Source organism: Anser cygnoides, chromosome 19 (assembly GCF_040182565.1).
Source record: "Anser cygnoides isolate HZ-2024a breed goose chromosome 19, Taihu_goose_T2T_genome, whole genome shotgun sequence".
Classification (NCBI taxonomy): Eukaryota; Metazoa; Chordata; class Aves; order Anseriformes; family Anatidae; genus Anser; species Anser cygnoides.
This window is the reverse complement of record NC_089891.1, coordinates 7544505-7558925: the sequence shown is the minus strand read 5'-3', so window position 1 is coordinate 7558925 and position 14421 is coordinate 7544505. Positions and strand designations below refer to the sequence as shown.

Here is a 14421-nt window from a genome sequence, read left to right as displayed (position 1 = left end):
TCTGATACAGGGCACTGACTCCCCTGCTTCCCTCTGCAAACTCCGCAGGCCCATCTTCTCCCCATAGGCCAGGCAATTGCCATACTCGTTAGTCTGCTTTTTATGAAGGCAGTTTCTAGGGTTTTTTTCCTTTTAATGTCTCATGAGAACATACTTAAAGAGAGGGCGAGAGAAAAAAAGTGAGCAAATGCTATAAAAAGCCACTGCTTATGCCATGACAAAATAACCCTCATTTCCCAAATGTATCAAGCTCAGAAATGATGGTGCTTTGCACTCAGACACCTTTTAAAATCTTTTAAAATGCCTTCTACCCTGGGAATGGGACTTCCATTTTGGTGCAGTTTGACAGAACCCCATAGCAGGCCACATCGAGGCATATATAAATGTATATGGGTATATGTTTTACAGGCATGAGAGGGAAACCTGCCCAAATGAGGTGAGATACATTTTCTGCAAACTCTTTTCCTACAGGTTAGGTCCTCACAACTGCATAGTTTTACCTTCTGCAGTGAAAAATTCCTGGAAGAAACACAGGACTGTTCTCCCACAAGATGAAACCATTATTTTCAAGAAATAAAAACAAACCAACAAACAGAATATCCCTGCAGACACTGTTTAAGATTTTTTTAAGCATTGGATTTGTTAGGCAGTTGAAGCGTTGGTATCTAACCGCTCTCATCGCCCAGCAGTCCCAGGGGCCGGGGGGCTCCAGCACAGCTTACAGCACACGAGATCTCTTCATGCAGCTCTGGTTGCTGCCCTGTTCTTCTTTGCAAAGAACTGACCGGAATAGTTTGACTTTTTCTTGAATCTCGGTCAGGGTGCCAATTTTTTGACTCAGGACTGATTCAAACTGCGCAGCATAAAAATCCACATTGTAGTCTATTTCTTCAGCCACCTCTAAGAACGCCTTCAACCATCGCAGAGACTCCTGATGCTCCTCCAGAAGCACTTTCTCATCTGTCTCTTTTCTCTTCTTCTGCGGTTTTCCTTTGGCATTGAAAGTAAATAACTGGGGTGATACCTCCTTGTCAGGCTGTACCCCAGACAGCTGTAACTCAGGTGTCCTGGGGGAGTTCTGAACAGCCCAGGGTTTCTTCATGTCCTTTAGCTGATGCAGGAACCTGGGCACCTCCTGACGGGATTGTCCAAGGGAGTTTAAATTCACCACCAGCTCCTTCACGCAGTTGGCATACCGCAGGGTGTTAAGGCTGTGCTCGCAGGATCTCATCCCTGGAGAGACAGTGGCAATCATGCAGGTACGTGAGTTTTCCCCTATAAATGAGTCCCGCAGGACCTGGGTGAGTTTGCTAGCCCTGAATGGGGTGTGAGCTTTGTTACGTCCCAGTGCCCTGATGCACTCCTTGAGTGCCAAGAGGCTTTTATTAATATCAGCCCCCTCCAGCCTCGTTTGCCTGTCTGCAGTGGAGATGTCAGCTCCTCTCTCATTCCCAGCCAAATCAATCAGCGAAAACTTGGCATACAAATGCCCTCTCTTCTTGAGTATGATCTGGAAGATGGCATGGCTCCGGGAGGAGTGAGTGTTGGCAGAAGTCTGGCCTGACGTGCGACACTTGCTGCCCATTTCAATCAGTTTGCTGACATCTTCCACGCTCGTGACCTCTTCCTCCCTAAGGCCCACCACTTGGATCTGATGCTTCCCATCTTCTAGCACCCTCAGCCGCTTCTTCGAGTTCAGCAGGTCAAACACTTTGCCCCCATAAATCTCAAAGAAGGCCCCATAGACTCGAAGCTCCAGTATCAGGCAGCTAGGGTCCTTCAGTCTGCGGAAGACGTCCTCAGCAACCAGAATGTAGATCCCCCTGGAGCACTCAGAGCTCTGGCTAGAGAAGCCTCCCCTCATGGTATGTGTCTTGCCGCTGCCTGTCTGGCCGTAGGCAAAGCAACTGGCCATGCCCCCCCGGAAGATGGTCTCCACCAGGGGCTGGGCGGTGTGCCTGTATACCAGCTCGTTGGTGGCATGGTCATCAAAGGCATAGTCAAAGCGAAAGATCTGGTTGTCCAGATACTGCGTGAGGTCCAGCTTCTGCTTGGCTTCATGCACCATCACCACGTCCTGGCAGGGCACTGTCACCACATCAATGTCATTGAGCTCAACCTCCCGCTGGTTCAGCGGCCGCTTCCGGACACACACACAGATGCGATGGGGCTGCCGGGGCATGGAGGCCTGCAGTGCCTTGCAGTCCAGCTGGCTGCGGCACTCCTGGATCATGGCCAGCACATCGGCCCTGGCCTGGAGTGACGCGGTGGCCTGCTGAGCTCGCTGCTCCCGCATCCTCAGCCGACGGCGTTCCCGCTGTTCTCGCAGCCTTTCAATCTGCCACACGCCTGGTGATGTCCACCTGGGTCTGGAGCCAAGCTGGACTGCTACAGGGCCCCTGCTGTCCTCAGACGGCTTCTCCACTTTGATGGGCTGTGGCCGTCTTTCACTCACCAGGCTCTGGTCTCCTTTGGCTGACAGTGGGGCCTTGATGCTGCTCGTGGATGGGCTCCTTGGGGCCAGGTGAGGGTTGAGGTCAAAGATGAGCTGGAGATCCACCTGCTTACCCTTGTTGGTCCCTTTCTCAATCCACTCCACAGTGATGCTGGAGGTGCTTTCATGGAGCTCTGTCACCAGTGCCGGATGGATGCGCCCATCTCTGCGCTTGATCTCCACGTACCTGCCCGGCTGGATGAGCCCAAACTCCCCGGCCATGCTGTCCCTGGGCCCTGGCTGCAGCTGTGGAGTGGAGGAGCCCCTGGTTGGGACAGGCAGGGCTGGAGTCCCCTGGGGCTCTGTGTTCCAGCACCCGGCACCGTGTCACAATGGCCCTCATGGCTACAGAACCGGGGTCGGCTTTGAACATATATGTGTTTTTAACCAGCTGCTACAGGTGGAAGGAACATATAAAGCTGCCACCACCTGAAAAGGCCTATTTGTGTATCCAGGCTGGCGCACAGCTGCTGTGACACATCGTGTCCAATTAGGTAAGTCACGTTGTGTTAAGCCAGTGCTGGTGACACAAGAATTTACAGCAGTGACACAAGTAAGGAAATTCAGGAGAGCATTTTCATCCTGCAGTGGCCACATAAAAATGCAGAAAGCAACATGTTGTTTTCAATTACCTTGAATATAAATTTTGAATTCTTTTAAAGGCCTCTTCATGCCTTGAAATCCTGCTTGAACAAAATATGGGCTTAAGAGAAAATGAATGAAAACTGGAGTTGCCGTATGAGTGCAGTGGGTACGTCTGCAACCACAAGGAAGGATTTGATACCATTTTGATAAGTGGAACAACTGATGGTATTTTTAATTCATTTCTGTAATGCTCTTCAATCATCTGGATTCCTGAATAGAGAATTTCAAAGTTCTAGCTACAAGAAAATCTTTTTAACAGCTTGTCTGTTAAAGATTTTTGGTTCATTTTGGCAGGTAGATACATACATTCAGTGACAAGGAATGTTATTTACAAAAATAAGCAATGCCGTAATAGCCCTCAGAAGAACGCTTGCAGAAATAGTGGTAAATTTACATAACCCTGAAGTAAATAAAACCAGCTGGGAAGGTTTATTTGAGAAGGTAACTAATTAACCCCATTAAGCCTGTTGACTGGTAACTTAAAATGATGAATTCAGGCAGGCTGACATCACCAAACCTTAACAATAGGGACAATCCTGGATATCCTTTTTACCAATCCTCCTTTGGAGCCAAAATGCCAATTAACACGTGTTATAATTTCTCAAAGGGGAGCAATTAACATTCACATTTTTGTCTGGGGATGTAGCCACCATGGCTATTGCTCCTTTCATCTATTTGTGTGCCACTAAATCCTCATGCCTTTGCATGTGTTTTAAATGTAACCCAACAATTTTGTGGGGGGAAATTATGTCACTATTATAGAGGGTCTCTGCCTGAAAATGCCAGCCTGATGAAGGATGCAGAGTAGTAAAATGACAGCAACTTGTTGCCTAGATTTTGGAGATAAAAGCCTGCCACGTACACTGTTCAATAAGCTTGAAGAAACACAGAGCATCAAGGATATAGGGTAGAGCAAAGGTTTGATTTTAAAGGTTTGCTCTGCTTTCCATGGCAATGTTGTCTCTGTTAGTATGAGTCTTGGCAAATTCTTTTGTCAGATCCAGAGGTCAAAACACCCTGCAGTGGCAGGCTGAGGCAGCATCCCAGGAACGGACCAGAGGGACGTAATGAAATCGATCCTTCCAGCCAGCTGACTTCTCTGTCTGATGTTTGGAGATCTTTTTAGAATCTCTGATGGGCATCACAGTTCAGTCAAGCCTTTGCTTGACGAATTTGACATTCGCTCTTGGATAGCTTACCAACTTTTATTCCTGGGATGTTCCTAGAGGATACATATGCTGTCACATGCGCTCGAGTAACTCTGCAATCATACCCACCACACTGTGTAAGCAGTTGCTCATCTTGGTTTTAATTAGTGACATCTTTGTAAGAGAAGATGACTCAATTTCATAAAGGTATTGAAATAGCCCCAAATAACCATAGCAGAAAGCTAATCTGGGGAGCGTTACTAAGCTTATTAAAGCATTGTTCACAGAAAGACGGCTTTTTAAAGGAGCCTGGCTGACTGAGGCTTGCTAAGGAATTTTGGTTAGATCTAGATTCTTTTTCCAATGCTCTTAAAATATAATCACCAACAAAGTGAAAGCACCTCATCACTAACAAATACTGAAGAAATACTGGACACTTCTACATGCTGCCACTTGCACATTGCCTACATAGAAATGGTGACAGATGGAAGGCCAGTGTGGGGCCAGGACTGTTTATGACCTCTGATAACACACCTAGGGAATAACATAACTACAGTTCAAACACTCCGACCCAAAAAGAAGCCAAAGATGCCACCATTTCTCATGGTTGGACCACAGGCTAAGTAAAAATAGCGTAGAAAGATAACAATACTACATATTATTTTTGTTACAAAACCTGCAAATTAGCAATGGTGCAAATGACCCAAAGCGACAAAAACCAAACAAACTGAGAAATAATACTATTGATCAGAGATCATTTTGGACCTTTTCTTGGGGAGCATTCTGAAGAACAGAAATATCCAAATATGTGTTTTAAATACGAATCTCCCATGAGACAAAACATCAAATCATTTTTTTATAGCATTGTTGCAAATTGACACCTAGCAGCTGTTGAGCTCATTAGATCGCACCAGGCTCCTCTGTTTGCCTGGCACAGCCACACAACCTGAAGTTGATTTAGTTCTTCAAGAGCTCAGCCTACATCCCAGCCCCTCTTTCACAGTAAGCACTCATCAATTGTCCTTTCTTAAACAAACCGCTAACTGCTCTTTCCTGAGAGCCCATCTGTTGAAATTTGAGTATTTTTATAACAATAAGAATGTGCTTGGATCTATCAACACGTTTGGTTTTAGAGGGGATGGCTTCGATTTTCAGGCTGTATATGTAATGATAATGGCTGACTTGTCATTAACCTACAGATTCAACATTTTAATGGGAAACGAAGCAGCCTTATTTACAGAGGCTACAGATAATTGCAGCCTTCTCAGAGTTCTTCTTCAGGTAGGAGTAAAAATTCATCACAGTATTAAAGGTGGGTACTCGAAACCAGAGCATACCTCTAAAAACAGCGATCCTGTCCATCTGCCCCTGTCATTTATAGAATGGATTAATCCTTGTGAGGAAGCTCCTAGAACAAGGATAATCAGAACCTTGTTTTTGTAGGCACTTCAGCTGCCTTTGCACCATAAAGAGACCCTAGTAGGACAAAACTGAACAGGGGAGCTCTGGAGAGTTCATGACAGGCAAATTCAGAGGCTAACTGAAAAAGCAGACAAACTAGAAGTTAACAGTTTTAATGTACTCATATTCAGTTATTTTATTCAGTTTAAAATAACCCATTTTTTTCCTTTACTTTTCTGGTGAAATACCTTGTTGCTGCCTAAGACTTTGAGATCCTTAGGTGAGGGACAGCCCAGCTATGTCTGATTATTTGTCCTTGCATCTTTAAGAAATATTTGCATAGGGCTACTTTATAATTCCAATAAGACACCCAAGCCTGTGAATTATAGTGCAGTAATTCACACCTGCTGCATTTAACAGCACTCGGCCTTCTGCCTTTCTCTAACAGTACCTTCTTGTGAATTATTGCTCCATAAGTCACCCACAGGAGCGTCTTGCTGCTCCCTCATCATGTTGGCATCTAATTGCAGCAGTTCTCTGGTGTGATTTTGTACACGAGAGTTAATATTTATGCAAGTGCATCACATAGAGTATGATTTTTAGAAAGCCTGTACTTGGCTTGAGATTGCATGTTTTAAACTCTGACAACTATTAATGGTTTTGATGGCTATGCATTTTCAGCAAGCTTTTATCATCAAACACAAATGAGGAAAACGAGAGATTAGACCAACACAGTGATCAATTAACCAGTAATTTAAAGGAATGTAAAAGAGTAATTTAAACTGTAAAATCCTCTTCCTGAACTACAAGAGTGCCTGTATATACACGTTACCTTAGAGAGGTGCTTAAGTCCTTGACAAATGTGGAATGTCACAGCCACAGCCCTAATCCGATGTCCCAGGTGCCCTGTGACACCAGGGGAGCTTCTCATGCCAACCCAAACATGTGGAGACACCAAAGTCCCCTTCCACTTCTCCCAGCCAAGTGCCAACTTAAATCAGGACTCAAAGGAAGAGGACATTGTGAGGTTCATTTTGTCTGTTTTCAGATCCCAAGTAGCAAACTAACTGAAACTGCTGCCATAGTGCTCCAATTTCCCTGCAATGTCCTGGAGAAGAAAAGCACGCATCTGGCAAAAAAGGCTGAATTCTTATCATGTTAGCCCTATAACATAGTTATCCCTATAACAAGGCAAAAAGTTTATGCTGGATTAGAATTGAAGAATCATCAAAAGGAAATTTTGCTACAGACCTGAATGCTACAGTGTAATCAAGATTCACGTCCTCAGGTATTTTTAGAAAAGGTTATTTACCGACCAGCATTAAGGCAGCATCTAAAGGCCTTACATTAAAATCAGGACCCTGTTGTGCTAAGCAGCATGTAAATATTTCCAGAGAAAGACAATTTTTCTTCGGTGTGTTTTTTGCTGGGGTTATAGGCAGTAATTTCAAAGTGGAGAGGAAAGGAAAGGAAGAGGATGGTGTCTCTTGGGAGGAGAGGGGATCAGCCTTTTTCCAGAGTCTTTAAAGCTTTTGTTTATCTACACAGAAGCCCTGAAACAAACGCTAATACATACTGTGCAGCAGCTTAAAAACTTGTAGCTTATTCAAACACCCTTCAAATAATTTGCAAACATACATGAGGTTTTTTGTTTGTACTTTATAAAATACTACCACATTAAGAAAGAAAGTAAAGGATTTGCTCCTGCTATGAGTCATCAGAGAATAAATGCAATGTGCAGCAGCGAAGATATATAACGCTAAAAGAAGATGCTTTAGTATCACAGGATGTAAAAAACGTCCCACATTTCTTCTGTTGCTTTTCCACTGCTACCCAGCTAACTGTCAGCTCGCCCTATGTGCAAAAAGCTGTGGTCACAACCCTCAACATTAATACAGACAACCAGTCCTTCCTGCCAGAAAAACAGCATTCAGATGAAACGTGATGAGGCAAACAACAGTTTGTATTTCACACTTCATGGGAGCTGTATGGATGCTCAGATCTGCCCACACAAGTTTTTTGCAAGACCAAGATACGAATCGTAATTTATAAAAAAGAAAGAAGAAACCGAGCGAAAATATACACACAAAAAAACCCCAAGCCTTCATAAGGGAAACAACTGTTGTTCTTCAGGTGGGGAAGCACAGATGGGGCCTACCATACCGAGGAGCCTAAAGGACTTGCATCCTTCTGTAGAGAAGTGGGACCACTGCCAACTCCTCACTTTCTAATAGAGCTAAACTGTGCTCCTCTGAGCAATGGAAACAACTTTCATTCATCTTATGAAGTAATAAAAAACAAAATAAGATAATTATTGGTGTCATTATAAAAGAGGATAAATTCCAGTGAACTCAATGCAAGTTGTGGATTACAATGAGTTACTAAAAACAATGAAAGCAGTATATTCTCTTCTCAATGTTTTAATGGGACACAGTCAATTTTTATTATCATGTATTTACTAGTCTTCCCAGCAGAAAACAGTATTTAAAATTAATGTAACTAATCTGAAAATCAGAGTGAATACTGCTAATTCACACAACGGTTTAGTTAGGCCTAATTCATTTCATAGCTAGAAACATTCTGCTAATGTTTAATACATGGAGAAGCTTTTAGTAACAAACTCCAATTACTGAATCCTTCTGACTATCTTCAACTGGATGAACGTGTAAACAGTCTTGTACTTAAATGTTCCAAGATCCCCTGTACAAGAATTTCATTTAAAAAAAAACTTAGGGAGCTCTGCAGTCATATAATTGTTTTAAGCCTTAACATTTCAAAGGACTTAACCAATGTTAATTAAAATCTGCTCCTGCTCTAAGAGCTGGTTTTCATTTGTTACCTGGATCTACGATTCTGAGCCCCCCTCCTTGCAGTCACGTACCAGGTCTGTGCTAAGCTCCAGCAATCGATGTCAAACTCTGGCACTCCCGCATTTCTAGATCTTTCTGCCTGAAGTGCTGGATGCCCTCATGCTCTCTGAAGTAATGGGAAATGCAAAGTTTTTGTAGTTCTCAAAGTTATGCTACCTGTGAAGTGCTCACAAATGGATTTTAAGTGACTCACTTTAGATTTTGAAGTTTGAAAGATGAGACATAATAATATTTGTAAAAAAATTGTTGAAGGCTGTTATCCCCTCACGGTCTGCATAAGTAGGAGCTTGCTTCCCAATTACCTGCCTGCCACTGTAATGATTGATTTCAGCGCTTTATGAACAGCATATGCAGCCCTCCTATGTTTAGATAAGAGATTACAAGGACTATCAATCCTCAGGCTCTTGTGTACAATATTAAGACTGTCTAAAGTTAATATATTTCTTCCATGGACTAGTATTACTTAATTATATTAGTAGTAGTTCCAACCTGCAGAAGGGCTGAAGTGCTGCCAGGGATCCAGCCTGTCAGGTACGGCTTAGAAACGTCTTTGGTTGGTTAAGTTCATTTCTCCTGCCAAATTAAGAATGTAACATTTGAGGATAAATAGTCACAGAAAACTATTGGGACCTGAATTAGAGCTTGCACAAAGATTGCTGAAGTAGCTTTGGTATCGTTCACTGTAATGGCTGTCAGATCCCTTTGGATCTCTTTTATAAAAATTTCCCTGACTCCTGTACCAAGGTAGTGCCATTAGTTAGCTTGTTCCAGAACTAACAAACAAGTTTATACCCAAGACAACATATCCATGTTCAGACTGCTGCCTGGAAAATCACAGTCTGACACTGGATTTCATATTCAGACACCAAGTGCCCACATATCAGCTGTGGTATGCACTGTGCTGTCCTCCTTTCACTATCCATCACAGCTCACCCAGGAAAGCCATAGTCACCTTCAGTCCAGCACGGTATTTGGGAGGTTTAAAGAAATAGGAACGAACCCTTCCAAGCTCTCAAAGCCAAGGAACCGTACTGACAAGATGCTGCTATCTTGTGGTCCAGACAGTGGTGATTGCCAGCTACAAGGATGCCAAACTCCAAGGCAGTAACCTTACTAGTGACAGAATCAAATCCTGACACCGTTATCACTTCACGTGAGGAAGGTACTCTGATTAGTCCTATTGCAGAGCCATGCTGTAAGCTCTGGGGACTCACAGGGGTGAGCAGTGACTCTCACAGGCCGTTACACTTTTGTTGCTATTACCAAGGGAATGAGCTGACTTGAAGGAGGTCCCACTGGATCAGCAGCACGCTACTCAGAAAGGTGCAATCAGCCTGGGTGAATCTGTCTGTGAGGTGTTGAACATCTCCCGTTGGTGCTCACAGCCTGAACAGCACAGGTATTTGACTACCTAGAGAGTACAGATAGGAGCTTAGGGGGATTTAGCGATAAATCCCTAAGCAGAGCATACCCTAATGACTGTTGAATTCACAGCGTGATGGGTGTCTTTAAGCCATTTGCCGATTCTTACTTACCACACACCTACATCTTAATGGTTCTGAGCAGCAGGTTTACAAATGGACTTAGCACCTAAAATCCCCTTAAAGCAATAAGAAATGAAACAGCATAGCTCTTTTTAAGATGTGACCCTATATTTTCAATAAAGGCTGTTGGGATTGCCTGGGTCATGTAACAACACTGCAGTAGCTATAAACTAATTCTAACAAGAGGAGGAGCAGCTTCATGGTAAATCTACCATGTTTTCTGCTAAGCACGCAGTAAATACCATTTCGGTGCTATAGTTCCAAACGTTTATACACGAGTGTTTAAAACTTTTCTAAATTATTCCTAATGCTTGTATATTGGACAATACACAGATCTGCTTTCTTGTGTTTTTCTTCCCTCCCCCCTTTTGTGTTTACGTGTCTACTTGCAAAACCACCTCATACATAATGCAGTGCAATAAACTGCAGCATGGAGTGGCTGTGCAGCCTTGCCCATGTGTAAATAGCAGGAGAAATCCATTACTCACAATGTATCCTTCGAATGCAATTCAAGTTTGACAAACATTAAACAATTTGAACCAACTACAGAAAGCAATGCTTCCTTTGAGTGCCTCTTAGGAAGCTCATCATCAAGCTATTCTTCAAAAACGCTGGGCAGAATTAATGATTTCCGTAAGGTAAATAACTATGTGCTGAAACAAAGCTGAGGTACACTCTCAAACACTTGCCTTTGTAAGAGGGAATGTCATTTCCCAGCTCCAATGTTTGTCCTGTTGGCTGTTTTAAAAACTCTCTTAATTACAGCCGCTTTGTGTTGGGCATGTGTGCGTGTATCTGGCTGTGCACGCTCTCTGGCACAATGGTACCATTTAGAATTTAAAACATAGCTTTTCCTCCTCTGTGGTACAACATCCTCATTTGTTCGTGCTTCATTTACGTAACTGAAGTGCAAGTCCATTTTCTGTTAAAGTAGATGTCTTATTTTAGAGCATTTAAAACAATCAGCACCAGAACACAGTGCATTTAATGCAAAACACTGTTCTCCCCTACCAGCACCAATCAGGAGTCACTCTATTCAAACCAGGCTATATCCAGTTAAGTTTAATTCAGAAACAGGATCACTACATCTATATAAAATCTTTCTTCCATTTCCATTGACTGAAGAGTAAGCACTGTGTGGACAGAAACCATTTCATATTCTAGCCTACCAGAATTTAAGTGCTTTGTGAGGGAATAAAGACAACTACTTTAAGACACCGCATGACAATCACGGAGCATTTTTCCCTTTAGCTGGGATTAGCCCCGTGCTGGTCTGAGGCTTCACACCAGCACAGAGGCACAAACTGACCCCTCTGCCACCTGGGCAGTCCCAATGAGGCACGTGCTGCTTGGGAACCCCAGCGGGTTGTTTTGGGAGACTCATAATCAAGATTCCAGCAAGGAAGTGTGAATAGTGGCTTTCCTTTTTTTTAATTTGGAACCATGAACAATTTTCCCAAATTTGAAAATGTAAATATCCCAACCATTTCTAACCAGAGCTGACCGAGGTGTATGTCCTAAATCTGCTGGCCTGAGCCCCTGTGAGCACAAGGACATGTCCTCTGACAAACACACACCGCTATGGTGCAGCTGACAACATTTCAGACAGTTTCTCGTGGCTCCTACATAACAGACTACACAAACCTATTCGTGGCCAGACAGGTACGTCTTTCAGAAGAAGCCACAAATGGACTGTTTCACATTGTGCCAGCGTGAATCTATAGAGGCAGGGCTGGATCGGGCTGAGGAGGTGAAATCAGACAAGGAAGAAAACTTAATGGACTAAAGTGGTGGGATGTCTTCTGCTTTCTGCTTGCATTTAGCTGTGCATGTGCTGATTTGTGCTAGGGAATCAGACCCTGGGCTGCTTGTGTGTGGTGGGAATACCTATCAGGGAGCAAGGAGGAGCCGAGCCACAAAGTGCTATGCTCGGCGTAAAGCCTGGCTTTCTAGTGCATGGATCTTTAGTAAATGACAAATAAAGGATTAACTGCCTGAAGCACTAGCCCTTCTACCTCAATATTTATAGCTTTTCAAGTTATTAGCTTTTTAATTAACACTGAAAGATCTGAAAGCACCTAACTGTACTGTACCATAATTATATTAACAAATTACAGACATGAAAATTAAAATTCAGTTGCTCTAATATTCTATTTGGAAATGTGCAAATAGAGTTGATGTTTTGCTAATAAATGCTTCTCAGATGTTATGTTTCTAAATGAAAAGAGAAAATGCACCTTTATAGTATTCCTTTAAGTGCTTCTGCCCTCATTTGGAATTAATCAGCAAATACAAACAGTACTTGAGCTTCGGAAATACCCCTTCCTTAACCTCACTCCAGTTACAACAATTTCCTAAATTACAGACTGTACAGACATTAGGGATAACCATTTTACACCAGGATTCTGGAGGTAGTCAGCTTCATTTTCTCTCCTTTTTTCTCTCCGTCCATATACATAAATGGTGTTAAATATACACATGCAGAAGGAAGGAATTAGAAGACTGCATAATGCAGCAAATTAAATGTCAGCTACATACACACTCAGAAATGCAGTGTTTTCCCTTTCTAGCTGGCCAAATACACAAATTTGCTTTCTCCCAGCAAAAATCTATCCAAGACAAGCAGGCATGGGATTTGACTATCCCTGCAAATAAGACACCGATGCAAATTTGCACTGTTTCCAAACCAGACCTGTCCACAACCTTCCCTGGTTTTGCAAATGGGACAATTCAGAACATGTAGGACAGGAATAAGGAGAAGACGAGCCTGTGCTGGCTGATGGAGCTGGTGGAAACCAAAACTGCAGACCTCCAGGTGTGATGTCGTAGAAAAGGTGCCAGGAGAACTCCATGTCCAGAGCTGCCTGCTTCGATACCAAGCTGGTATCTTACAATAAATGCCCATGTAGCATTATGATGTCCACCATTTCATGAAAGGTACCACAAAGTGTTTTGCAGAGGCCCAGAAAAGGCCTGTGTATCACTTAGATCTAACACAAGGCTAATGCTGCTCATTAACAAGGCACTGTTTAAACAGTTTCAAGACCTATACTCTGCATGAAGTAACCACAAAGGGCTAGGTATTAGCATTTTTTTAGTTTCACTGCCTGTGATGATACATAGCTACGTGAGAAGCTTTCTGCCTTAAGAAGATTATATTAAATTCTCATAACTTCAGAAAAGTTATTCCTAGGTTACTCCAGTGTAACAGCAACAGCAGACAAACACATATTCTACCATATAATCCAGATTTCCTGGTAAGTCTCTCAATATTAAAGTGATTGAAAAACCCCAAATACCTAGCACTACTTCAGTCTAAAAATCATCTGTTGGGTTGTTTTATCTAACACACAGAGGAAGTAACAGTCTGAAAATTGTGCTGTAACAAGATTACTAGAAGATTTATTATTAATTATTGCATAAAGAGACAGTGGTACATGTGGTGCTGAGTAAAGCACAGCAGGGAGAGGTAATCCCTGCCTGAAGTATTTTACAGTCTAAATACATAAGCAGTGGAACAGGCATAGGGACCCGGGAAAGAAAGCTTCTGTTTTAGAGAGTACTTTTTTCTGCTTGGTATCTTGGGAGACTGACTTCGTTTTAGCTGATGTGATTTGACACTGGTGGCTTCCTTTGAACTGGTGAGCCATTATTTATGATCTGTACGTCCATATAAAATCAATGACTGCCCCCAACTCTTACCAATGGAAATGCCAAGGCACCTGAACAGGGAAAGGGGCAGTGGCTTTGTTACCTGGGCTGTGGATTTGCAATTTGTATGCAGGAGCTGCACGGGAGAAAGCCTGAGAGACACTGGAGAAGCAGGCAGAGGCTGTTTTGAGTCCACTTCCTACTGCAGAGCAACAGAAGGGAGTGCCCCGTGTGATGCATGGTGCTCTGCACACATCTGCACCTGTGATACAGGATGGTACTTCCCTTACCAGGCAGGGGGGTCTTGAGCTCTGCTGCTGCTCCTGTGTCTGACTGAAGCCTTCCCTGGACAAGTAGCTCAGAACCAAACAGCAGCTGAGCCTGGAGGCAAAGGCATAGCCAAAGTGACCCACGAACAACCCTGGGGGCTGGCCCTGCCTCCCTGTGTGTCAGGGAGCTTAGCACTCTACCATTAAACTCCAGAAAAATGTGGGGAAAAACCCCCATGTCAGACCTGAGCACCAGGTAAGGGAACGGCTGGAGGGAGGGTAGTGGAAAGCCATCAGCAATTAAAGGGATTTGTCTGCATCCCTACTGAAGCATTAATAACCTGAAACAACTCTCTTGGATTTTAGTGCTGCAATGAACAAGCCTTTGCAGGACCCACA

At 43.3% G+C, this 14421-nt stretch overlaps 2 protein-coding genes and 1 long non-coding RNA gene across 4 annotated transcripts in view; 1 reads left to right on the top strand and 2 right to left on the bottom strand.

Annotated features, from left to right (window-relative positions):
- TOM1L1 (target of myb1 like 1 membrane trafficking protein) overlaps positions 1–14421 on the bottom strand; it is a 428506-nt gene that overhangs the window by 246350 nt on the left and 167735 nt on the right. The window lies entirely within an intron of this gene.
- On the bottom strand, positions 582–2808 carry KIF2B (kinesin family member 2B). The gene has a single exon (XM_013178881.3). The coding sequence runs from the start codon at positions 2714–2716 to the stop codon at positions 719–721; it is 1998 nt and encodes a 665-aa protein (XP_013034335.1). The 5' UTR covers positions 2717–2808; the 3' UTR covers positions 582–718.
- Positions 2834–8192, top strand: LOC136786661 (uncharacterized). Of its 2 annotated transcripts, none has more exons than XR_010825929.1 (3): positions 2834–2988; positions 5487–5599; positions 7822–8192. It is a non-coding gene; the product is annotated as an uncharacterized lncRNA (long non-coding RNA). The 2 variants fall into 2 exon arrangements; XR_010825928.1 differs by having other exon boundaries at positions 7526–8191.